The following is a 25624-nucleotide window of genomic DNA, read 5'->3' as shown; positions in this document are numbered from 1 at the left end:
TGTTCATAGTAAAAAAATATATATTTAATTTTTTAAGAAAACATGTTTATGTATTGCTATTTTCTTTATATATTTACAAATGCACATAAATAATAATTTTTTTCCTGGGAGTTATGACACTTATTCATAAGTATGTTGGGCTTTAAAAATCAAATCCGAGTTTTGTATTAGGTGGCCCAATTAGCCCAACATCCCAGCAGCTCAAACATCAGAAATTGCTTTCTTTTATTTTTTTTTTGTATGTTTTAGTACTTGATTCATTGATACAAATAGATCAGCATATGCAAAGTACAAGTTGAAAATGAAACAACCATCATACTTTCAAATAATTCCTTCCAAGAGCAAACATCTGTTAAGAAAACAAAAACTATATATGTCTTTCTTTTTGGGTCTTTTTTATGACAAACAAAAACAACAATACAAGGTTTAGATGCAGCTTCAAATCCTCTGCTAATTTTGATTTATATAATAATAATAATAATAAAAAGTTCAGCAAAGGTTTGGCATGATCAAAGTTCTCATGACTTAGTCTGGAATGGTGTATAATGATGAAGTGCATCAATAACTCCTTCAATGGAACCACATGCAGCAGCAAGTGAAACAAAGAAGCAGAGGAAGCTCAGAGTCTTGAACAATATCCATTTGCCACTGAACTTCTCGATGTTCTTCTGCGCGATGTACATTTCGGTCGGAAAGTACACGGTGAGTGGCCAAAAGCTAGCGGCACCGAGAAATCCAAGTATGTCGTTGAAGAATGGCATCAAAATTGCCAAAAGTGTTGCAAGCGCGACAAAAATACTTCTCCAGATCAACCTGAACATGTTGACATTGAATTTGAAACTCTTTACATGGATCACGGTGAGCTCTTTGTTTAGAATTTTCAGATTCGGGTTTCTTTTGATGACCCACTTCTCCACCGCGGCAAAAACCGGTTGAGCAAATACCTGTTTATCACTACAGCTTAAGTTTTTAAGGTTGAATTGAATGAATGAATGAATGAATGAATCTAGTTATGGCAAACAATGGACCTGATAAGCTCCAACCAGATGCACTATGATGCAGAAGTTAGCGAGATCAACTAGCCAGTAAGGCTCGTAGAATCCGAAGCCGGTTAAGATGTTTCCTGGAGAATGGTTACCGAATGCGGCATAGCCGAGACAACCACTGAGGATGTAGAATATCGTGGTTGTCGACACACCAATGAAGCTTGCCTTCTTCATGACCTTGTTCTCTGCCGGAGGAGATTTCAGAGTGTCCTGTAACATCGAAAACACGAATACGTAATAAAGGATTAAGACCAAAAACTAAAGCTGAATGCAGAATAACATACCTGAATTTCTATGAGTATGATTGAATAAGAATAAGCAAATGCAATGTCTCCAAGTGCTTGAAATGTCTCCCATATCTTTTGAGCCGAGCTTATATCTACTCCAACCTCTTGTCCAGTTAAGGATGTCTTTCCGGTATTACCTGAGGATGTTATTCGATAAATTTAAGTTTCAAGTATCTGTTTTTAATTAGATTGAACCTTTGTAAGGATTTGTACCTGAGATAACTTTTGCAAATGAAAGTCCGACGGCGATGCCGGAGTAAGCGAAAGACATGACTGCAGCAACAATGGACAACCACCACAAGTCATGAAAGTTCGGCAACTGTGAGAGGAAAAACTGGATAATGCCGAAGCCAATCATGTAGAAACTATCAGAGACACTGCAGTCAGCTTTATGGCCTTTTCCATGATAACAATTAGACTTGCTTATGGCTCTGCATCAAGAAAAATATGAATTAATTACAGTTCTAATAAATTTTTTTTTTTTTAAATGTATAAATGCAGGTTTAAATTAATAAAGTAAATGGAACAACATACGCAGCACTTATAGATGCAGTGATAGTGTAACCAATGGCCACTCCACAGAGGTTGACATACTGACACAGTCCACACATCCAGACTTGTGTTCCACCTGCATTGATTAGTTATTTGCATATATATACAAAATATATATATATGAGTAAATACATACATATATGTATGAATATATAAATTGTGGTTGAATGAATGAAAAGATGACCTAAGATGGATTTGACAGCATCATTGTAAGTGTAGTTTCTTTTGCCGGAGATTGGATCGGAAGTGCGGTAGCAGTCTGTAAGTAGAGAGGAAGTGAAGAAGGTGATGATGGAGAAGAGGACTAGAGTCACTGGTCCTGCAACCCAACCCAATTGAGACATTGCCCATGCTAGTGACAGCACACCGGAGCCTATCACTGCTGTTATTATATGTGCACTCGCCGTCCACATAGTCCCTGTGTAATCACAAATTGTTATATTTTTACATATATATATATATTATAAATTTAAAAAACATGTAGACATTAATTCTATAATTTTACCATCTGCAATAATACAGTTAGTATTTCATTCATCTGCCTACTTAAAAGGTATACTTGACTTTGAATATAATTTGTTTAAAATATAATTTTTTTAATTTCTTCCAAACCGAAGTCTCCTATATACTTGTCTCTTGTTCATTTCAGAATTAATTAAATATCATAATTTCTGAACTTCATAAAAAAAACTAAAAAAAAAAAAAATCGCTTTGTAATTGACACATTCTATTTATTTATTTATTTATTTAAATTTTTGTTAGAGTCATATACCCCCTGAATCAAACAATAGTTTTATAAAATATATAAAAATTGATTATTATAGTAGTCTAATTTTAATAATTTGTAAGAGTTTAGCTAATCATATTTTAATGATTGAAAAGTATAATATAAAAAAAAAATTTGAGAGTACTCTTTTATTAGTAAACTGTACAATGTAATTTTAACTTATGAATTTTAATTACTTTCTATTCTACAAACATTATATATAGTTCTTGTCCACCAAAACAGTATTTCATAAGTATTATAAGAAATAAATTCCATTAGTTTTTATGGCTAACAACTACCATAAACCAACGATCTAGACATCTGTTACCCTCCTTTTTAAGTTAAACAGTTGATCATGAATTTCAAATAATTTCCTAAAATATTAATTATAAAGATAAAAATAAATACTTCTCTACTTAATTCTTTTTTAGGCTAGGAATCTAAGTGGTCACATGCACAAACTCTACCTACAAAATCAGTAACTTACATCACAATTCTTATCATATTTAATTAAATAAGAACCTCAATTATTTAGAAAAAAATAGAAAACTCTTGTATTCTTATCACCAAAGAAAGAAGAGAAATCAAAGAAGAACAGAGGAATCAATTTGAAACAAATGAATGAATGGTGTAGGCGGTGGGAGGTGTGTGTTTGTGTGTCACTTCCTTTGTCTCTATTGCAACCTCATCTTAACATCGTGTCCTTAAATTAAGGACACTCGTCCTCTCCCTTGGATTTTAACTTCTTTTATTTGGACCAATCACCAAATGCCACGTATGGCCTTGGAGGTGTCTATGCACGAAATTTAAGGCCACTATTTCAAAAAAACCCATAAATTCTTTCTAATATTTAATATTCAACATCCTCACCTAAATCTGACCACGGTTCGGTTCCGGTTCGGTTTCGGTTCAAAACTGCCAGTTCCAATTTTAAAAACTATAGAACCGGAACCAAACCATAGTCATAAGGTTCCTGTTCTCGGTTCAGTTCCAATACGATTCCGATTCCGGTTCGGTTCTAAATAATTTAATTCCAATTAATTAAAATATATAAAAAATTATATTAGAAAATAAAAATAGAACCTAAACCGGCGGTTCGGTTCCGGCTCGGTTTAGGTTCCGGTTTTCAACTCATAAGAACCTTAACCGGAACCTTAAAGTTCCGGTTCAAGGTTCCGATTTGGAACCGAAATCTTTTTTATGGTTCTGGTTCGGTTCCAATAGTGGCGGTTCCGGTTTGGTTCTACCGTTCAAACCGAACCGTGGTCGTGATCAGGTCTATCCTCACCTCATCAAAAAATTCACATATTTTTAAAAATAATATATATATATATATATTTAAGGAAAAACAAAAAGATGGTGTAACGGATGGTGGGTGTATTTACTTTTTTACATATACGGTAATCTTCTAATAAAAGAACAACTGCCGTTTTTAGAAAGTCAGTAAATTATGAAAGAGATGTATTTAAACAAAAAATCACTCCATGTTTTATTTCATGTGAATTAAAATTCAAAATTATTTTTTTAACATGATATAAACATCTTACTTAAAAAAATTTGATATCGATAGATTAAAAAATTATTAATATTTTTTTAATTATGTGGAAAACCACACAACCATTTACACACTCACTAAATATTTAATTATGTTTTATAAAAAATTCATAAAAAAATAAACTAATTATCTATTATACTAATAATACTAATATTGATGAAATATCTCGAGAAAAACACACAAAGAAAATTAATACAACAGCAAATAAATTGGTCTTTTATTTTTCCTCCAAAATCAAATTTTAAGTTAGTTTAAAAATTTAGATATCTTCCAACTCAAAGATTGAAATTTTCACTATGTGGGTTCACATTTATTAAAATATATAAATAAATAAAAAAAGAACAACAAGAAGGAGAAAAGGAGAGAAGCATGAGAGATATTGTTTTTTTTTTATTATTTATTATTAATAATAACATATATTTGCATATAGATAAAGAAAGAAAGAGATGGAAAGAGTACCAGTTCTCTTTGGTTTGCCATCATCATCAAGGTCCTCAAGCTTGTGAAGTATCATGTCTCTTGGTGATAAACTCCTCCTGCTTTCCCTCAACTCTATCCCTTCCATACCCATTCTATATTTTTATCTATATCTCTGTAACTCTCTCACACTCTTTCTTTCTTACTTTCTCTTTCACTCAAACAGAAAGAAGAAGGATGAAGTGAGCATAGATATATAGAAATAAGGGGGAAGGATATAAATAAATGCAAGAAGGTCAAAATATTCAGATTCTCAAAACTGGTTGCTGTTTAATGACATGCGTCCAAATTAGAAAGCTGAAGATGACCTGCTTCATGTGATTTTTGTATATATACCCTTGTCCAAGTAGAAAATTACATGTATATTTTAGGAATTCTCGGAGGGGATATATATATGTATGTCATAATTATTTTATTTTTATTTTTATTTTTATTTTTGGACAATGTAGCTATGACACCATACAAACACTCACACTGTTTATATTTCAACTAGGTAAGTATTGCAAAATACTTAAATTCTTAAATATTTTAACTGTTTAACTATTACAATTATATTTATTAAATGCACTAATCATAGATGAATACCATAAAGGTTGGATTTTTTTTTCTTTCTGTAGAATATATCTTTAGTTGTCTGTCAATAAAATAATATTATATAATACGAAATGTTTATAAATATAAAATATAATAGATATTGAAGTAAAATATAAAAATAAATAATACATAATTTACTTTTTTTTTTTTTGAGTTATATTTAAACGTTGCTTCATCTCAGCCTCACCATCATGGTTCACTTGTATATATTATTTTTAAATTTTTTTTTTTTAAATTATGGACAAACCATGAATCAGATTTAAATCCTCCATTTTTAGTAAGAAATTGAAGAAAGTACTAACTATTATATTTGACAGGTGGTTTATTTGTATAAAATTTTTTATAAAATTTGAATAAAATTTTTTAAATATTAAAAAACTTAGTGTATTACTCTTTCAAAATTAAAAAAGAAAAAACACAAGTGAAGGGGAGCCGAGGGGTGAGGGTGATGGGTTACAATGTTTTTTTACCAAATAATTTCAAGATAAAATTTTATAGACTCTATTTTTTACCATTTATGAATTTTGTTTGGGTATATATTTATTTTTCTATTTTATTTGGATTGAGATACAAAAGAGTTTTAAAGAATTTTTAAAATATATCAGTATATAAATTATAATGTGACTTCAATCATGCAATTGACATCATGCAAATGGATAAGGTCATAAACTGATTTCTTCTCCAAAATGCACAGTATTAGTGTCTGACAAAACATGCATAATATGTTCTTGACCCTATTCTGACATATGTATTTATGTCAGCAATATTATTAAATATATATATTACTAAAAGATAAAGGTGGAAATTTGAGGGATTAAATGACAAAAACTTCCAAATCTAAGACCAATAGTACTGTTAATCCCTCATGGCTTATGTTCATTTATTAATAATCAGTAATTATCTACTATATAAAACAAACGGTAAATTAAATTAAATGGTATCTACCTATTTGGATTACCAATTTTTCTAGAGAATATTTGAGTGTAATTAATTAATTATCAAAAGATAAAAACATATAAAAGTCTCACTTGCATCACCAACATGGGTCAATTCTAATTATTAGAATGGATGAAGTCCTGTATTATGTAAGGCCATTTAAGTATTAGATTTAAAAATCATAATAAACAATGAAACTTTAACCTTTGTTCATTCTATCAAACTTTTTCCTTTTTTAAAAAAATAATAATAATTTTGGAAACCAATGGCTTTATAAGTGGTGTTGACTAACAAGTTAGCAATTGTTTTGGTATGGCTGGTTTCACTTAAATTAGTAAATGACACAGATGGGAGCAGAGACAGATATTGAGATATATTGGTTGACCCCGAAGCCATGATTAACTTTAAAAATGAGAGAGAGAGATGCATGAACAATGATGTATACAGTGCGTCTTAGTTTGTACCGGTTGCTTAACGGGGTAGTTGGTTGGTTTATAGAAATTTTTTGGTAAAATTACCCTTTTAGTCTCTAAACAAGTACAATTACTGCCCTTTTCATCCCTCTATTAGTTTTTGGGCCCTTTAAGTCCCTTTATTTTTTGAAATTTAGAAATGCTAGTCCTCCATGTGACTGGCGTTACATTTTCCGTTCTCTTTTTTATTATGTGGCATTTTTTATTTTCAAATATTATAAAAAATTACAAAAAAATTTAAAAAAAAAAATATTAAAAAAGTGAATCCGGATCCGCTTTCTTGGATCCGAATCCATTGCAAAAACTACTCTCCCCCAAGCCCCAACCCCTCTCAAAATCCCTAATCTCTAATCTTTAATCACTCCAGCCATCGACGCCGGCGAAGCTCCCGTGGATCTCGATTAGCTCTTGGACACTCGACGCCGGCGAAAGCTCTCATGGATGCCAGCGAAACTCGACATTAGAGAAGATAAATTTGTGGCCTTTACTACCCATCCTTGAGAAGATACAAGAAAATCGAGTCAATCTCACCTCATATGACACAGGATGGGGTATAATAGTTTTTAATTTTTTAATTTTTATTTTTATATAACATATGAAGTCTGTGATGGTTGTTATTGTTGTTTTGGTCTTGTTTTGCATGTCTTTGAGCTTATTTGTTTGTGTTGATGGGTTGGATTTGTTTGATGATTTGTTTTGGGTGGGATGAACTATGTTATTGAGTTGATTGTGTACTAGTTGAAGTCTTGCTTGTGTGGTTAGCTTTTGACACTGATATGGAAGTAAATCCATATTACGTCTTAGAATTTTGTAATTTTGTGTAGATAGTGTCTTGATGTTACCACTTTTAGTTTTAATTTTATTTAAATAGTGTGTTCTTGATGTTACCACTCTGTTTTAGTGGTTTATAATTTTGTTTAGAAAGTTGTTCTTGATGTTACCACTTTGTCTAGTGGTTTTTAATCTCCTTTAGTGTTGTTTTTAATTTTGCTATGATCATTGGTTTAGAATCCCACATATTTTATATATAGCTTTTTGAAGATCCAATTCTAAAACAGGTTTGCCTTGGAATCTTATTATTTCAACATTGCTTGGGGAGTGATTTGAATGAAGTTGAGTATATTTTAAGTGAGTATTTATATTAAACATGGATTATGTACGTGCCCATTGGTAATAAATTACTCATAAAAATTATTTATGTTGAAGACATAGAGGTCATAGCCTTAGTAAAATGTATGTTTATCCCGAATCTTAGTAAAAACCAGACTTTTCAAATAATTGTCCTTGTCTTAAGTCATAGCCTTTTCTATTAAAAATGAAGGAAAATAGATGTTAATCAACAACTTCCATGACATTCATGCAAAGAAATCAATTTCTAGTTCATTCTATTAAATTATATACCAACCAACCTATGCATGTGTCTCACATTTAGTTAGTTTAGATCTAGTATTCATTTATTTGTTGGAAACATGATCAACTCCATCATACCTTCTTCAATGAAGTTTTACTAGTGTGCTTCTTCCTTGTTCATCACTTAAACAGTTATTGGGATGATGTGCAGCTATTGGTGAGGGAGACCTATGTGGTTAAGTTGGCAAATAATAGTTGCTCTTGTGGAAAATGGGACAAGAGTGGCATCCCTTGTCAACATACAATGGCGGCAATTGCATTTCATGGACTAGATCCTCTTAATTACATATCTGAATGGTTTAAGAAGGAGACCTACCTGAAGGCATACCAGTTCAATATTAGTGCAGTGAAAGGAAGACGATTTTGGCCAACAAGTGAAGAAGGCCCCATGTTGCCACCTACAACCAAGAGGATGCCTGGTCGACCTGCAAAAAAAAGGAAAAGAGAACCTTTGGAAGGCAAAAACAAAAGCAATACAAAACTATCAAAGGAAGGTAGAGTGTTCAAGTGTGGAATTTGTCACATGGAAGGTCACAATAGGAAAAAGTCGCTGAATAAAAGCTAGTAGAGTAAGTTTTTTTGCACTTCTTGTATCTCGATTACATCTTTATTCTCTATTAATTTAATTTAGTCATCATAAGAGTATCTGTTATGCATCAGCAGGACACAACTAATGAAGTTGGATCGAGTGGATGAGAAAAACAAATGAGAGAATGAAGACAAATGGGAAAGAAAAAGACCTATGCTACATCAAAAAGAGGAAAACACGCTTATGGGCCAACCCGAATTTTTAAGAGTAAGTAATAAATTTAGCCTAATTGTGTGAATTAGTCGCCAATGTAATATGAATTCTAATGGCTGAGGGGTGTGAGAGTTACACTTGTAGGGAGCTCACACTGGAGAAGCAATCCTGGGAAGAGAAGTTGCAAATTCTTCATCCTTCATTACTACCAATGAACTGATTGTAATAACTATTCTTACATTAACAAAGCTTAGCACATTATTGATTTGTTTTGGTTAGTAATATGTGTTCTTTCATGATTATGATGTTTAGGCTCGAAGAAATGCAAGGGTGGTTGCAAATAAAAATCAAGCTGAAGTTGTTGGTCACCAATCATCTGCACAAGTTGAAGGTCTAGATCTCCCAACACAGCAAAGCACAAACAACTAATGAAGACAAATGAATGTTTTTGGTTAATAGTGTTTATATTTTTATCCTAGTGGAGGAAAAACAATATGTTGTTTTAAAGTTATAATCTTTTGTAAACTCCACATGAGAACTGATGATGTGCGAGGATGTAATCTGTTGTTTTTGTTAATGGGATGTCAATTTGGCTCACAATTACTGTATATATAAACTGGTGACAGGTTGTAATATTTCAATTGATTAGTGAAATCAAGGTTTTTTGCATCAATTGTTTCTTTGTTTTATTTTATTTTAATAAATACAACTATTAAGCAGGTAAAACCTTGCATGGCATTATTTTGTTGTAAATCTGATTGAGGCTTATTGAGTCTAATTTTGTTGGGCATTATCTTACAGGATATTTGAATGTGGCACATTATTTTGATGATGTTTTCAAATGATGGCTTGTAAATCTGATTAAGTTTGCAAATATTAGGTATCATTGTTGGTATGAGTAAAAAGTTATCTAGTGTAATGCACTTTGAAAACATCATTGAAAAAATGTTACAGAATGCAGCCAATGTTTGTGTTAAGCATGCTTGTACCTATCTAACATACAAAATTTAAACTAGTGAAGCTGGAATTCAATCAAAATTTCCAATTAACTTGGGCATAAAATCCATGTTAACATCATTGTATAGAACAACATCAATAGATGCACTATTGAACAAAAATTGACAACCATCTAAAACGACATCAACTACATTAGAAAAAAAAAACACAAATTAGCATGCTCTGATTATCATCTTCCATTGATAGCTTTTGCATACACACACACACTCTCTCTCTCTGTCTCTCTTCTCTAATGTATGCCTTCATGGGGATTTAGGCTGGATCTTTCCTTTCTTGAGGATCTCTCTCTTTCTCTCTTTCTCTTCTCTAATGTCTACTTTCATAGAGGCTGAGGCTGGATCTTTCCTTGCTCTTCTATAATGTATGCCTTCATGGGGGCTGAGGCCAGATCTTTCTTTGCTTGAAGCTTGCATTGAGGATGTCTGAACTAGTGAAAGGATTTGAGGGATTAGAAGGGATTTTGACGGGGTTAGAGGAGAGGGGTGGGGACATGGATTCGGTTCGGATCCAAGAAAGCGGATCCGGATCCACTTTTTTAATATTTTTTTTTAAATTTTTTTGTAATTTTTTATAATATTTGAAAATAAAAAATGCCACGTAATAAAAAAGAGAACGGAAAATGTAACGCCAGTCATATGGAGGACTAGCATTTCTAAATTTCAAAAAATAAAGGGACTTAAAGGGCCCAAAAACTAATAGAGGGATGAAAAGGGCAGGAATTGTACTTATTTAGGGACTAAAAGGGTAATTTTACCAAATTTTTTTTAGTTTGAGGTGCCATCAAAAATTAGATTGACGGGTTTAGATTTGTTGAGCAATGTACCAGCAATTTTTGAACGGCACCAGTTGAAGAACAGTATTTGTCATTTTTCACTGTGAGTCATTGTTTCTAACATCCACTTTACACTATTCATTTAATGAAAGGATTGTTCATTCAATGAAATTGTTGGATCAAATACTGAGCACTGTAGCAATAATGATCAAATGGGTCTAGTTGAAAAATTATGCTTCCCATTTTTCACTATACATAACTGTTTTTAACATCTCATTGTACACTATTCATTCAATGGTACCGTTGGATTTCAATCCAATGGTTGAGAAACTATTGTTCAATAGAACCGTTAGATTGAAGTAGCAACAATGATCGAAAATGGCTTTGGTTAAAAATTTGTATTGTCAACTTTTCATTGTGTATCACTGCTTTTAACATCTTGTTGGATACTATTCATTAAATGGCACTATTGGATTTCAATCCAACTGTTGAGAAGTTGTTCATCCAATAGAATCGTTGGATATCTATCCAACAGTTGAACGTTTTTAGAGAACCGACCCACATATATGTGTATAAATAAACCACAAATTTGAATCATTTATCTATGACTTGGAAAGGGGACAAGCTACCAACTCTCACGCTCTAAGAATGGTTGAATATGTGAAATTTTTTTTTTTTTTAATTTGTTTATTATTAATTGTTAGGTCTGAAGACTTGAGTTTGCATTATATGACAAGTCAAGGGATGACATGGCAATGAAAGATGGCATGGTTATGATGACTAGGTGAAGTGACTAGGATAATGATGTGGCTAAAGCTTGGTGACAGGACATATGAAAATATGAGGCTTGGAAGATCATAATGGAGAGTATAATTAGAGAAATACCTCTAAATGGATCATTTGGAAAAGAACTATTTTTGGAAGGAAGTCAAGGTAATGAAATCTCATAAAAAAAAAGGGTAAGTTTCATCTTAGGTATGATTTTATCTATCTTTTGTAAGATTCGGGATGATAAATCATATCTTTGGTAAAACTCCTTTTATGAAAGATCTATTTTACAGAGAGAGGAATTATTCTTTGAGAAAAGATCATCATGGAGTAAAAGATAGTAAGAAGACTAATTATGGATGAAACTAATTAAGGAGACAAATCATATATGGAGGATTGATTAAAGATTACTTAAAATTTGATTGAAGAGTTGAAGATCCAAGCATGAATGATTGGAGATCATGCTTGAATATATTGAAGGCTAAACTTGGATGAGATGAGATCAAGTTTAATAACAATATTTCTATGATTCAAACGAAGATCACATGAGAAGACCAAACTTGGACCAAGTTTGTAAAGAAGATCGGGAGATCTTCGGTGACCATCTTTGGTGAGATGGTTGCATGTGCCTCGGTAGACGCGTCTCTCGGGATAGGGGACATGCTGAAGTGACGTGATGAAAGAAGCGGTTGCAGGCATGAAGAGCTCGGGACGAGTCAACTATTACGAAGAGGACTGAAGGAATCGGGAGGGTTGAAGGTGTTGCAAGTTCGGTTGCAACTGGCTAGAACTCAGTCATGTTTAGTAAGGTGAGTAGTGTTGCAACATCTAATTTTGAAAGGTGTCCAAGTTAAGAAATCGTGGAGAATTCTAAAAGAGGGAGGATCTAATAGACGTAGGTGCGTCTATATAAGATATCCTGCTTGAAGATTTAGGATGTGCCACGAGTGAGACCCTTCGGTGAGTGTTAAAGAGAGTGGGCATTGAACAATCTTAAGAGGCTATTCTATGTCTTGAGCGAGTAAGTGAGTGTTGTACTCTTTATTAATTACCTCTTTTAGTGGATTATTTCTCCGGGCTTGGCCCCCAGATATAAGCAAGGTTATGCCGAACTGGGTAACCAACTTGTGTGTCTTCTTCCTCTTGTATGTGTGTGTTTTAATTTCTTGTGATATTAAGAGTTTACCTTACACGCTTACCCCTCTTGAACTAGTATTAATATTATTTTATTGTTTTTTAAAAGTAATTAAAACACAAATTTGTAAAAAAAAATATAAATACATATTAAGAATAATGCACCTGCACCATCATCGTAAAAATTAAATGATTAAAATATTTAATTTTTATGTAAAAAAAAGAAAGTTCAACTAGTATCAATATGTGATTGAATTAAAAATTTTAAAATGTTCATGGTCGCTTGTTAGCTTTGTCAAATAAAAATATAAAAAAATAAAAAAATACACATTTACCTCATTGCATTTTAAAATAAACAATTTCACTCCGGAAAATTGTACACATTAAACCATTTACTCAAGGTTTTGCATTTTCATTATTTACATATATTGTCATTGGTTTTTTACTGTTATATCAAATTTAGTAAAGTAAATAATGATTTATGTAAAATAATGTTTAAAAAATTAAGCTGAAAACACAATCTGTTAATTTACTCTTATATCGAATTCGGTAAAAGTCATTAAATTATTTAAAATAATTTTTTAAAATCTAAACCAAAACATAGGCAATCTTTCAATTATCATCCGCCTTTAATATAAAAAAAATCTTTTTCCGCAACTCTCCATCTTTTACAATTTATATTGCAATAAACAAATATTAGTGAGCATGCTCCAAAATACTAATTATTATATTTAATCTTGATTAAGAAAATAATAATAATTGAGAGCTAGAACTCTCATAATTCCATGGTTGACTATTTGTGGCTTACCCATATATATATATAAATTTCACTAAACTAACATGTGGTTTACTTATTTATCAATTTGAGGTTTATGGTTTGAGTTTTAGCGCTTAGATACCATATATATTTATACATACTATTAAAGTAGATGTATAATCTACTTCGAGAGCGTTTCAATGAACAATTTTAATTTTTTATAACATTTCAGTTTTTATTTATATTACTTATAATATTAATAATTGAAAAACATGAATTATATCTAATTATTTTTGCAATAAATGTCCATAAAACTTTTAAAATCCAAGATATAAAATAGTTTCTATGGTAAGAGTTATTTAATTATATTATTTTATATATAATATTGCCTCAAAACTCCTCACAAAATTTTAAAAATTTTGATGTGCAGCCGAGGAGAATGCCTAGTGTAGTTTAAAATATTTGTAAAAAAGTACCAAAATGCTTAACCCCATTAATACTTGTTGACATGGTATAATAATAGATATGAATTTACCTTTAAGTTTTTATTTATATCATGTGTGATCTCATTTACATCATATGAAATTAGGGTTTGGTTTTGTTTCTTTAGGTTTTAATTTAGAATAACTAAAGATTATAATGTTTAGTATGGAGTTCAAATTGTTTTTAAATAGAATATACTTTAGTAATATAGATAAAGGTAAAAATATAAATTCAAGTCTATTATAATGCCACATCAACAAATATTAATAGGGTCAAGTATTTTGACACATTTTTACTAACAGTTTAGACTACAGTGTACTGGAATATCAAAACTCAAAACATAAATCTCAAATTAATAAAAAATCACACTATATAGTAAATTAGTAAAAAAATTTCAAAAAATAGATATCCCAAAAATAAAGTAGTTAATATTTCATATTTTTCCTAATTAAAAGTCATATATTTCGAATCCTACCTGTGGTTTATCTTCATTATTTTATTTTTACTAATATAATTACAAACAAGATATATATCTCTCTCCGACAAACGCAAATAGGGGGACCAACCTAACAATTAAAAAAGATATTGTGGTATTATGAAATTGAAAGGACCATGGTCCATGACACGCATAGCCACATCCAGACAATGCCAATAGGCTTTGTCAATTGTGATTTGTGAAAGACAACTGACCCATCTTGAAGTACATGGACCAAGTTTCTGTGGGTATGTTTAGTTTAGAATAAAGATGCCGGGTTAATTTTCTTTTTTTCTTTTTTAAATTGTTAGAGAAAATATTTTTATTTGAATTGATTAAGTTTGATTTAATTAATATTAATAAAAATAAAATAAATTAAAATTAAAATATTTATTTTTAAGAAAAATATAATAAATATTTTTTTATAATGTTAATAATTTATTTAGAATTATATATAATATTAATAAAATAAATAAATTTATGCTAAATTATTTGACTCAAATAAATCGGTTATCTAACCAAACGATCAACCTAATGTAATCTGGCAATGATCTTTTGATATTTTGATACTGTATCTTTTATATATGGTACTGATATATTTACTAAAAAAGTAATTTTGAATTTTAACAAAGATAAAGTGAGAAGGACACAAGTATGTTGACTGTTGAGATAATAATTTCACACACATGTACGTAATTTACGTGGTTTGTCTATGACCTTGTTTGGGTTAGCTTTTGGAAAAAGAGCTTTTTTTTTAATTTGTAGAAGCACTTTTTTTAAAAGTGCTTTTAAGAGTAAGTTAAGTGCTTTTGAGTATTTTATATTTGGATAGCTTAAAACAAAAGCACTTTTATATATGTAAAGTTGTTTGGATGGAGATTTTTAAAAGGGCTTTTAAAAGTGGCAAATTACTAAAATAGACATTCATTGAGTTTTTATTAAGTTACTATTAGACATTGGTATTAATTATAATGAAAGCACTAATAATAAAAATAATAATAAATTAATATATTATGATATTAATTATAATTACAATTATTATTATTATATTAATTATAACTACATTGGAGAAGTCAGGGCTATGAAGGGTGGGGAAATTTTATAAAAGGACATGGGTATTTTAGTAATCTTACAATCAATAAAAGAGTTTCAAAAGGTGCTTTTTGAGAAAAAGCGCTGCTCATAGACTACGAAAAAGCGTATTCTGACTTTTTAGCGACGTTATTCAGTATCTGACAGTAATTTTTAAAAGTGAAAAGTCTTAAACTTATAAAAATATCTTACGGGTTTAGCCGACTCAAAACATGCTCTATATTTATTATATATATACACTAGTACAACTTAGGATAAACATACCACCTCCATCAACATTTTTTATTAGTTTCAATGTTATTTCAGGCGTATACTTCCTGTTATTTTCAGGTTTAATTGCAAAGGAAGTAGTAATTTATCTAACTTTTCAAAAAAATATTAAAAAATTTGTTTTACTGGTGGGACCAGCAAATCTCTAGCATGGTCTCAAATCACTCATCCGGACACTGCTATTTCATGCACAAATTTATACACCTTTATTCATGTGATCCCATGATTCCCATCTGACTCTGTACAATCATATATTTTTTTCTTTAATATATTCATACATTATTGTTTGACAGCTATTTGTTTTTGTAATTACCAGGGTTGTGTGCTGATTGAATTATATTAAATCTAAAAACATCACTGTAGATTGAGCAACAAAGACAAATAAAAATAAATATTATATATTATGATAAAGTGAAGTATCCTTTATTATTAAACAACACCTAAATAATATAATAATAAAAGTAATAATAGGGTTCTATATTCACTTAATATATTTCAAATATTTACCACTTTTTTTCTCTTAAGAATCCTACTAACACCATGTGGGAGTGCTAACAAACAAACATAAGGTAACCATTTTAATCTTAACAAATGGAACATAGTAATTCTAATATGATTTATTAATTAAAAAATACTACAAATGAAAGACAGACAACAACTATCTTACCAATGTTAGTAATTGTTAAATGGTTAAAATATTAACTCCTAGGGAAAAAATAGCATGGTTGAAATAGCATTTGATGTTTGTGATGATTTATTCACATTATTAAAAAAAAATCCATACTATTTAAGATTTAACAATCACTACTTGATATAGTGAAATATTATAAGAATGGTGAATAGATAGGATTGAATCATTGGGTCAACAGTATTATTAAAATAATGTGCATATAGAGTCATTCAATCACCGTAATTAATATACCATTGTATCTGTCTATCCTTAACAGCTCCTTGTAAAGTGACATTTATCGTCTTAAAAAAAAAAAAGAGCTAATTTTGTGGTATCATTCTGTTCATACCTTGATCAACACCCAGTCTCATTCAAGTCCCAATCAAATTGTCGCTTTTATTTTTGGAATTCATTGAAAGTAAATTGTGACATAGCCCACAAGAAAGTTCTGGTTTTCTTTTTGTCCTTGAATTTGAACAAACAGTACGGAAAAAGTATGTTCTGGAGTATACTAGAGTAGGATGAGAGTGAAAGTTAAGAGAAATGGATCAAAAATGAAAGTGCTTTGCATGGGCAAAATGTATTTCATAAACTTTCAAGTAAAAATATTTTTTATAAATTTGGATTTTTAAAACTAATATTTTAAAAATATATTTTTTGATTCTTGCATTTGTTTTCACTAGTAATTTGGACGGTAGGGACAATATAAATCATGTGTTTTTGCAGCAACCTTGTGTTGCACAAATTCAAAATCATTTTAGCCATAATTTGTGCCTCATTAAAAAATCAATTTTTATGACTAAGGTTTAGTCTTTTTGAAGCTCAATTTAGATCTCGCCGAAAAATATTTAAATGCTCTTTAACTGTTGTATTTTCAATTATATTTAAATAGAAAAATAATTGCATATACAATCTTATCTTCTATAGTTCATTTCAATTCTAATTAAAATTGATTATGTATTTTTTTATCACTAAAGCCTAGGATTTGTAAAAACTTATGAGATTTGGCTACAACAATCAAAAGTAGCATTGATTTTCTGTCAACCTCTTTTCAGTACTAGTGTGAGTTTTTTTTAATTGTAGACATAATCAAAGATCCTGACACTTCAAATTAACAAAAGCATTATTGATGGTTGATCCCTTTTGATGGTTATTTATTGGGAGCTCTATTCTGTTTCTCATCTTCCTCTTCAATCATTGTAAAGCCACCTAATTATTTCTTGTCGTTTTGCATACTCCCACACACGTATCTCTTTATTTGAACTCACGTAATTGTGCTTGTAATTGCTTTTTTTATTATTATTTCCAAAACATTTTGAGTGATTTGCCAATTTTTTTTCAATTATTAAAATTTTAAATTAACTGTATGTTATCAAAAAAGTTAAATTAAAAATTTAAAATATAATAGCTTGATTGAAATCAGAAAATTAGGTATTCTTTGATTGTGACAGAGTGGGGGAAGGGAGTGAAGTCCAAAGTTTTGTCTTTTCCCTTGATTTTCAATCGATTCTCATATTAAAATGGGAAAAAGTTAAGTTTTAGAGCTTATCAGAAAGCGAGAGTTAGGAGACTGATTGATTAGGAAAGATTCAGAATAGAATAATGTGTTTTTTTAATTAAAATATATTTTTTATGAAAATGTTTTTTCATAAAAAATATATTTTAATTGAATAGCCCAATGGGATGACACCAAAGTATAAGGAGGAGGTCATGAATTCAAATCTCTCCCCCGACAGTAATGTTTACCGTACTGTTCATGCAATGTTCACCTGAGATTTTTATACTATTTTTATACTGTGCATACACTGTACATCCGGGTTCGAGTACTGTTCAGTACTGTTTATATTCAAGATAAAAAAGACACTTGTCGACTATTATTCAAAAAAAAAATGTTTTTTTTTTTTCTATCTGAAACATGTGGTTTTTAGCAAAATAATATTTTTATAATATTTATGTGGTTGGTAAAAGACTTGGAAATTATGTCATTTTTTTTGTGATGAAAAGCAATATCATTAAAATTGAAAAATAATTTTTAAACTCAAATCTATTTATAATATTTTTAACATGAACATATTTACTTATAATATATACATATTTTTTTTAATAATATGAATAAGCCACCCCACATATATGTTTTTTTATTGATCTCAATTATACATTGGGAGGGAGAGTCGAATCTTTAACGCTCATATAAAAGTTAAATATTTTATTATTTAGCAATTGTTTTTTCTTAATAAAATTGCTTAACAATTGTTAAACTGACAACTCATTTATAATGTTTACTATGATTTTCATGTATGTCCAAAATTTCGTCAAATTCATCCAAAATTGGCTTAAACATTAAATAAAAATATTTAGTTATAGCAAATTTAATAACACGTGTTAAAATGAATAATTAGCTGTAATACAAAATAATATTTTCAGAGATCCATAAACAGACGTCTAAAGATACAGCATGCATGGTCATAGTTTTGAATTTGCATTCTCTCCAGCTGAATGGTTGAGTCTAAAGCAAATTTTTTTCCTTTTTTCTTTTGCGATAATAGGTGACAAACACATCTTGTTAAGAGTTTATCAAAGGCAAACAAAAGTGAAAAATATTACGGTAATTTATTGACCTATAAAAACAGTTAAATATTATAAAGGGTAATAAAAATTCTTTATGTGCACACCTAAAGAGGGCATGGGCCAGGTTAACCCGGCGGGTTATGGGTCAACATGTTTTCATTTGTATTTAATATTTATAATAATTAAAGCATACAAAAATCTAATTTTTACAGTGGAATGGTTGGTTGTTTATGGACTAGTTGTACCTATTATTTTATTTCATTTAATATTTGTGATAATTAAAACACACAAAAATATTTTTTTTTAAATAACTATTCATTTTTATTGCTTACCCACCATTCAAAAATTCAAATGGGTTTAATTTACATTCATGTTGATGTTATTAATGAATTGGAAGTTAACATTCAACTATTCCCAATATTATGCAAAAGTTAGTGTAGCCCAAGTGGTTAGGTTCTCTTTTTTCAAAAAAAATCGTATAAAACTAAAAGAAAAAATTGCAACCCACCGAGTTGGACCCGGTTGACCCGCCGGGTTAACTGAGTTGAGAAAAAGATAACCCGTAACTAGGGGTGTAATCGATCGAGTTCGGGCAGGGTAATAAGCGATGCAGCTCGGTGGCTCGATTGCGTCGATACGATGCTCGGCTCGAGACTCAACCGAGTATACATAGCCAAGCTCGAGGCTCGACGTCGATACACTATTTGAGCTACTTCGAGCTCGTCGGTCTTCGAGGATGATTGAAAATGATCATAAACAATTATGCTCGAGGCTCGAAAAATTTTTTCATTGATTTTCATATCAATTTTTCATCCATTCTAAAAATAACTACATTCAAAAATTTAAAAGGCAACAAACACAATTCAAACTTAACCAAATACAAGAACTAGAATAATAACATTTTATAATTTTTCAAAAATAAACAAATACATTCATATTTGATGAAATGCAACATCAACTAAAGACAACAACATTCAAAAATATTGTGAAAAACAAATAGAACTCATACTTAAACAAAATACAACAAATAGTCCAAGTAAGTCCATAATTATAAAACAAGTAAGTCCATAGTTAATAAATCCAAGTAAAACAAATAGAAAATAAACAAGTGCTAATACAATTCATTGACAACAAACAAATAAGTCCATAGATAATAAGAAAACAATCAATCCACCATCAACATCCATTATCTCAAAAATATGTATTTCTTGAAAGTAGGGTTTGACAATGTTTCCATCAAACTTATACAAAAGGTACAAATGAGAAATTAGTAAACAAATCATTTTTAATCATTGATGGTAAGGATGAATAAACTTAAATGTTACTTACATGCAGACATAATTCTTCCTTTTACCATTTTAAACTTGAGCGGGTTCAAGGTATGTCAAGTGAAATCTCAATTGGTTTCTTCTCCTTCTAATATATACAAAGTGAACAAAGAATAGGCAAAAATTACATTAAAACAAGAAAAACCATGAAAAATAAAAAATTATATTAAAGCAAGAACAGTTATAAACTCACTTTGTTTTTCTTCTTCACTCCATGAAGATTTCGAGCACCAATCTCCTCCACAAAGCAATGCTTGCCTTGTCTCTCTGGAGCCAATGAAGAGCGATAAGTATCAATCACTCTACCACCTACATGAAAGTAGCCTGCAGAAGCCACTACGTAGTGATAGGAATAACAAGTATGTCACGAGCCATTCTAGACAAGATCACGATATTTTAAAAAGTACTTCCTTCCACCATTCTAAGGCATTAAATTGATCAGGGTTTCCTTCAAAAATGGAAACAACCTTCATCTAAGTATGCATCCAAATCATTTGTTGTGGAGGCTTTTTCAATAGATTTCACATAACTTGAAAATTCGGACCAACTTTGGCCAGACCTTTGCTACTAGTACCAACATCATCATTATTATGCATTGGGTTTCACTACTATGCTCATTGCCATGTTGATATTCAGAACATATTCTTCGTAGATCTCATGTAGAGCTTCGAACTTTAGCAATATTTTCTCTTGCTTCTCTGTCGGAATACATCCTTGCAAAAGTAGAAATCAACAACCCTCATTTTTGCATCTTGGATCAAGAGCGGCCCAGAGACATGAGCAGAGTGCATTCCAGCAATATCTATCAAAGTTTTAGATTTCATTTGCCAATCATTGCTCGAATAAAGTCATTTTCATCATTACGCCCTTTTGTCTAGCAACATTTTCACCCGATAGACTTCATTGAGGAAACAAATTAGAAGTTGGATAATCACTACGAAAAATAATTTTTGTGATGGCGTGAACACTTCTAAAATCTCACATATTTTTCTCCACCTTTTCCCAAATCTTCGGGGCATGAGGCAACAATGATAAAGGTTTCCCGATCTTTGAACATTGTAAAAAGCATCTTTAAATTTCATTGCAACTGATAGCATTTCAAATGTTGAATTCGACATGTCTTGCAATCAGAATAAGTTTTCAGCTCCGGCAATTGTAGTTGTTACACAATATCAGAAAATGACTTCAATCTTGCTTCACTTTGATTAATAAACTACACTTTCACTGAATATCTTCAATTATTTCTTCAATTTTAGAAATACCATCTTGCACCATGAGATTAAGAATGTGTGCTACAACAACGAAACGTGAAATAACTTTCCTCCACAAAGCAATCTTTTTAGTTCTTGAGAAATTTGTCTTTTAAGAATCTTGATTGCCACATCATTGCTTGAAGCATTATCAACGAGAGATAGTAAAAACCTTGTTCTCAATTCCCCACTCCTTCAAACACTTAAAGATACAATCAGCAATCTCAACACCACGGCGAGGAGGTGGAAGACGAACAAAAATGTGATAACACGCTTTTTGCAATCTCAATTATGATCAATAAAAATGAGCTGTTAAGACCATATACTCGATCTTTTCATTGCTAGACTTCCATAAATCCATTGTCAAGCTTATCTTGCTAATATTCTTGAGCAATGTTTTCAATTTTTTTTTTTCGGTTTCATAAACTTGCATACAATCTTTCTTGATAGTAACCCGAGACACTTTTTCCCATTCAGGCATTCCACATCTTTGCATCATATTAAAACCTTCCTCTTCCATCACTGAAAAAGGATGCTCATGCATCAATATCAATATGCAGCTGCTTCTCTCATTTTGCCATGTCAAAACTTGCCATTTGTGAGGCCAGGTTTGCATTTCAGCATCCCATTACCTCCTTGTATAGGTTGGAAAGAAATATTGTTGAGTTTTGATAAATTTTTCTCATCTCATGCAAGTTGACAAGTGCCTTTTAAATTGGGTTGTACTATTGCTAGCATTTATAGCCAACTTCCTCTTGCAATCGAATACATTCTCCTAGAACCATCCAGGAAGATTAATTTCTTTAAACTCCAACCATACACTTGAAGTCTTGGCCCTCTCATTACACCTTCCTCTTCACTTCCCCTCACCAAGGTCCAACAACATCACAACTCTTTCGAGTTGGATCATTACTTTTATTATTTGCATTTTCCATCATCACCATCAAAACTTTTTTGCTCATTGAAAAATCACCTTCCAACACGGCCCGACTAATTGGTAAATTCGTTCGGTGATAATTAGAAGAAATTTAATTGTCTTGATAGCGTAATACTATCGCAATAAACAACCAAATAAATAAATAAATCAACACTTTTGTATTAGACATATAATACTAAAATAAATCAACCTTTTTGATGACATATTGCCTATCACAATAAACAACCAAAATAATAGCATGGTTCGCAGATGTACGACCTTTTTGGCGATCTCAACATTGTATTAGGCAAGCTCAGCACATTTTGCAAATCTCCTTGTTGTGCACTTCGACACCACCACAAAGGATGAAGCACTGCAAAGGCCAAAATACCTTGTTAATTTGTAGCCACTACCTTTATTTAAAAAAAAAAAACAAGCAAATGGTTGAATCAAATAAATGCAAAATAAATAAAAAAAAAATCCTTGATCAGGGGATTGACATAAAACAAATAAATGCAAAATAAATCAATAAATAAAAATAATAATCAACAAATTATTAATATATATATATATATATATATATATATATATATAAATTTAAGGCCAAACCGCTTCCAAAGAGAAGCCATCTCAAGCGGATGGCAAAAGCTAATAGTTGTTGTTTTATGATCAATAGCTAGATATACTTTTTTCATATAGAATTTCAAGCTAAGATTGTCAAATGAGAACTTCTAATTGAGAATAGTAAGGACTAATAAGTATTCTTATCTATTCAAATATAAAACCATCTTTGTTTATCTATACATAATGCCAATTTAGCTCATACATGTGTAACATTTGGTTCATGGGAAAATATTGGAAGATGAAAAGCATGAAGGAAAATTAATTTTTGTCTGCGTTAGATGTGAAGAAATTAAAATGTATAGGCAAATGAAGGAAACGTTATTGATAAAAGGCATGCTCCCTTTTCCTTCCATCCTTTGCTTTCACATCCTCCATTCTTGTCTCCAGTCAAACACACTCTTGAAGGAATAAATATATAGTACCATAGATTCCCCAGGTAGTCCATTGCTATCTTAATGGTAGAGTTAAATAAATTATAATTACAAAATATATGGATGGAAAGTAGAAATATTAGAACAGCAAATCTCATGTAAAATTATCCAAAACTTAGTGTTGGGATCTATATTCACTTCTAAGATGCAAAGAGGCAAATAGTCAAGAGCAAGCTTGACACCAATTCCAACAACCACTTTCTCAAAATACCACAAAAATCAGCACATATACTCTAAAAAGTAAATGACTTGTAATTACAAAGAAAATGGAAATTAATATTATTCGACGTCAAATCCAACGGTACATTCGAAACTTTTTGATCTCAAATTCATGGCTTGCATTCTGATTATTTCTATCTAGATCAATTTATAATCTCATAAAAAATCAGCGCACAAATATCAAAATAAATACGAGACTCAATCGGGCTACTAAGATGATCAACTCATCAAAATTCTCAAAATCACGCATATATAATGCAAGTGACTAATAATTACCAAAATACATAAAGAAAGGTAAATTAAGGCATCAAATGTTAAACATGATGATCTAAAATCCATTGGTCTAAAGAGATAAATAAATATATCCTACAATGATAAATATCATGATAATTTTTGTGATTAAACTACAGTAATAATCAAAACATCAAAATCCACAAAAAAAGCAGCTAGATCAATTTATAATCTCATAAATCAACACAAATATCAAAATAAATACCTAACGATTCAATCCAGGGCTACCTAAGAATAGTTAACACATCAAAATTCTCAAAAATCCAAGCATATATATAATGCAAGTGACTTATAATTACCAAAATATACATACAAAAAGGTAATTAAGGCATCAAATGTCAAAACAAGGATGCGTAAAGAAACTTTACATTGATCTAAAGATGAAAAACAAGTATATCCATAATGATAAACATCAAACAATTTTGAGAGATTCTAAACCACCTGATGATAATTCACAAAACATCAAAATCCACAAAACCAGCGTATGTGCGCTTTAGATGCATCTCAACAAGAAAACACGATAGAAAGAAAGAAGATTGTGGTCACGAAGGGATCACGAGGGGCTTGTGGCCCTTGATGGAGATCAAGGGTTCAAATTTCATCGGAGATCACGAAATGGAATGAAGAGCGAGAAAAGACGGTAATGGCTAGGTTCCTGCAGATTTTGCAACTTGCAAGCTCACTACTTGGTTTTTGGCCTTACTCCACGGTGTGAGTTGACGGCATTTATCAGGTTATCAAGATTCGAGGCTAGGTTGAAAGATGGGGCGCCAGATGTCCCGGGCAGGCTGGGATACGGCGGGTCCTAGGGATGATACAGGCTCCACGGTCCGCGATTGAGTCACCAGGCTTTCGATTCTCTTTGTCAATCGTGGGAATGAGAGAAAATTTTTTGTTAAAATGTGTCTTTAACTTTACAAGATATATTATATAATAAATATTATATTATATATATATATATATATATATATGTCACTACTCGATTAGGTTCCGCAGCGCTCGAGCCAAATGTCTAAATCACCAGACTTTCACAATTTCCATTACTGGCTACCAGAACTGAGCTCGCTCGACGGCTCCCGAGTTGAGTTTTTCGCTCAGTCGAGCCAGTAGCAGTGGGTATATCCGTTTATACTCCTCGCTGGGGCCACTTCAGTCTGCCGTAGGTTTATGGGTTATTGACAGTAATTATATTGAATCACGGCGGGGGCTCACCGGAGCCGGTTTGGAGACTGAGCCAAAAGTCGGCCATGTCTCTGCTGCAGTTATGAACTATATAAGCTAATAAATCTCCTTCTGTTATAATTTTGGTGAAGGGATACTGACTTCTTCCATGAGGACCCTGTTTAAAAAATATAATCTTGAACAATGCCTACCCACCCATTCTTAGTGTGACCAGGCTCATATTGGACATCGAGATCTAGCGAAGAGTAATCTTCATAATTAATGACTAATATCATTAGCCCGGGACTTGTAACGATATACAAAGGAAACACACACTATAAGTCTGGCTCTTATCATCCTGTAGGATATATGAACCCTTTCTCTATGATATCAAATTGAGAATTTCATGCATATAGTTTAGTTTAGCACCCTGTGACATGAAACTGGAAATCAAACTGTCGGAGGTAGTGATTTTTCAATTGCATGTGAAGACTATTGTTATGGCACAATACTCTCAAGCAGAGTGGTAACCAAGAAATAAAGATAAACAACAGTAAAAA

The 25624-nt window shown here is 31.1% G+C and overlaps 2 protein-coding genes and 1 long non-coding RNA gene across 3 annotated transcripts; 2 read left to right on the top strand and 1 right to left on the bottom strand.

The window, feature by feature from the left end:
• Positions 1 to 352: 352 nt before the first annotated feature.
• Positions 353 to 4876, bottom strand: LOC120280104 (amino acid permease 1-like). Its single transcript, XM_039286839.1, has 7 exons — positions 4666 to 4876; positions 2070 to 2303; positions 1868 to 1961; positions 1547 to 1764; positions 1331 to 1470; positions 1029 to 1256; positions 353 to 944 (listed from the first exon to the last, which is right to left on the bottom strand). The coding sequence occupies exons 1-7, from the start codon at positions 4775 to 4777 to the stop codon at positions 519 to 521; spliced, it is 1452 nt and encodes a 483-aa protein (XP_039142773.1). The 5' UTR covers positions 4778 to 4876; the 3' UTR covers positions 353 to 518.
• A 2139-nt stretch (positions 4877 to 7015) lies between these two features.
• Positions 7016 to 8661, top strand: LOC120281205. Its single transcript, XM_039288088.1, has 2 exons — positions 7016 to 7237; positions 8248 to 8661. The coding sequence occupies exons 1-2, from the start codon at positions 7223 to 7225 to the stop codon at positions 8659 to 8661; spliced, it is 429 nt and encodes a 142-aa protein (XP_039144022.1). The 5' UTR covers positions 7016 to 7222.
• Positions 8662 to 8890: 229 nt separating this feature from the next.
• Positions 8891 to 9435, top strand: LOC120281353. The gene is made up of 2 exons (XR_005542546.1): positions 8891 to 9060; positions 9151 to 9435. It is a non-coding gene; the product is annotated as an uncharacterized LOC120281353 (long non-coding RNA).
• Positions 9436 to 25624: the final 16189 nt, after the last annotated feature.

This window comes from Dioscorea cayenensis, chromosome 17, assembly GCF_009730915.1.
Source record: "Dioscorea cayenensis subsp. rotundata cultivar TDr96_F1 chromosome 17, TDr96_F1_v2_PseudoChromosome.rev07_lg8_w22 25.fasta, whole genome shotgun sequence".
Taxonomy (NCBI): domain Eukaryota; kingdom Viridiplantae; phylum Streptophyta; class Magnoliopsida; order Dioscoreales; family Dioscoreaceae; genus Dioscorea; species Dioscorea cayenensis.
This window is presented reverse-complemented; position numbering and strand designations above follow the sequence as displayed.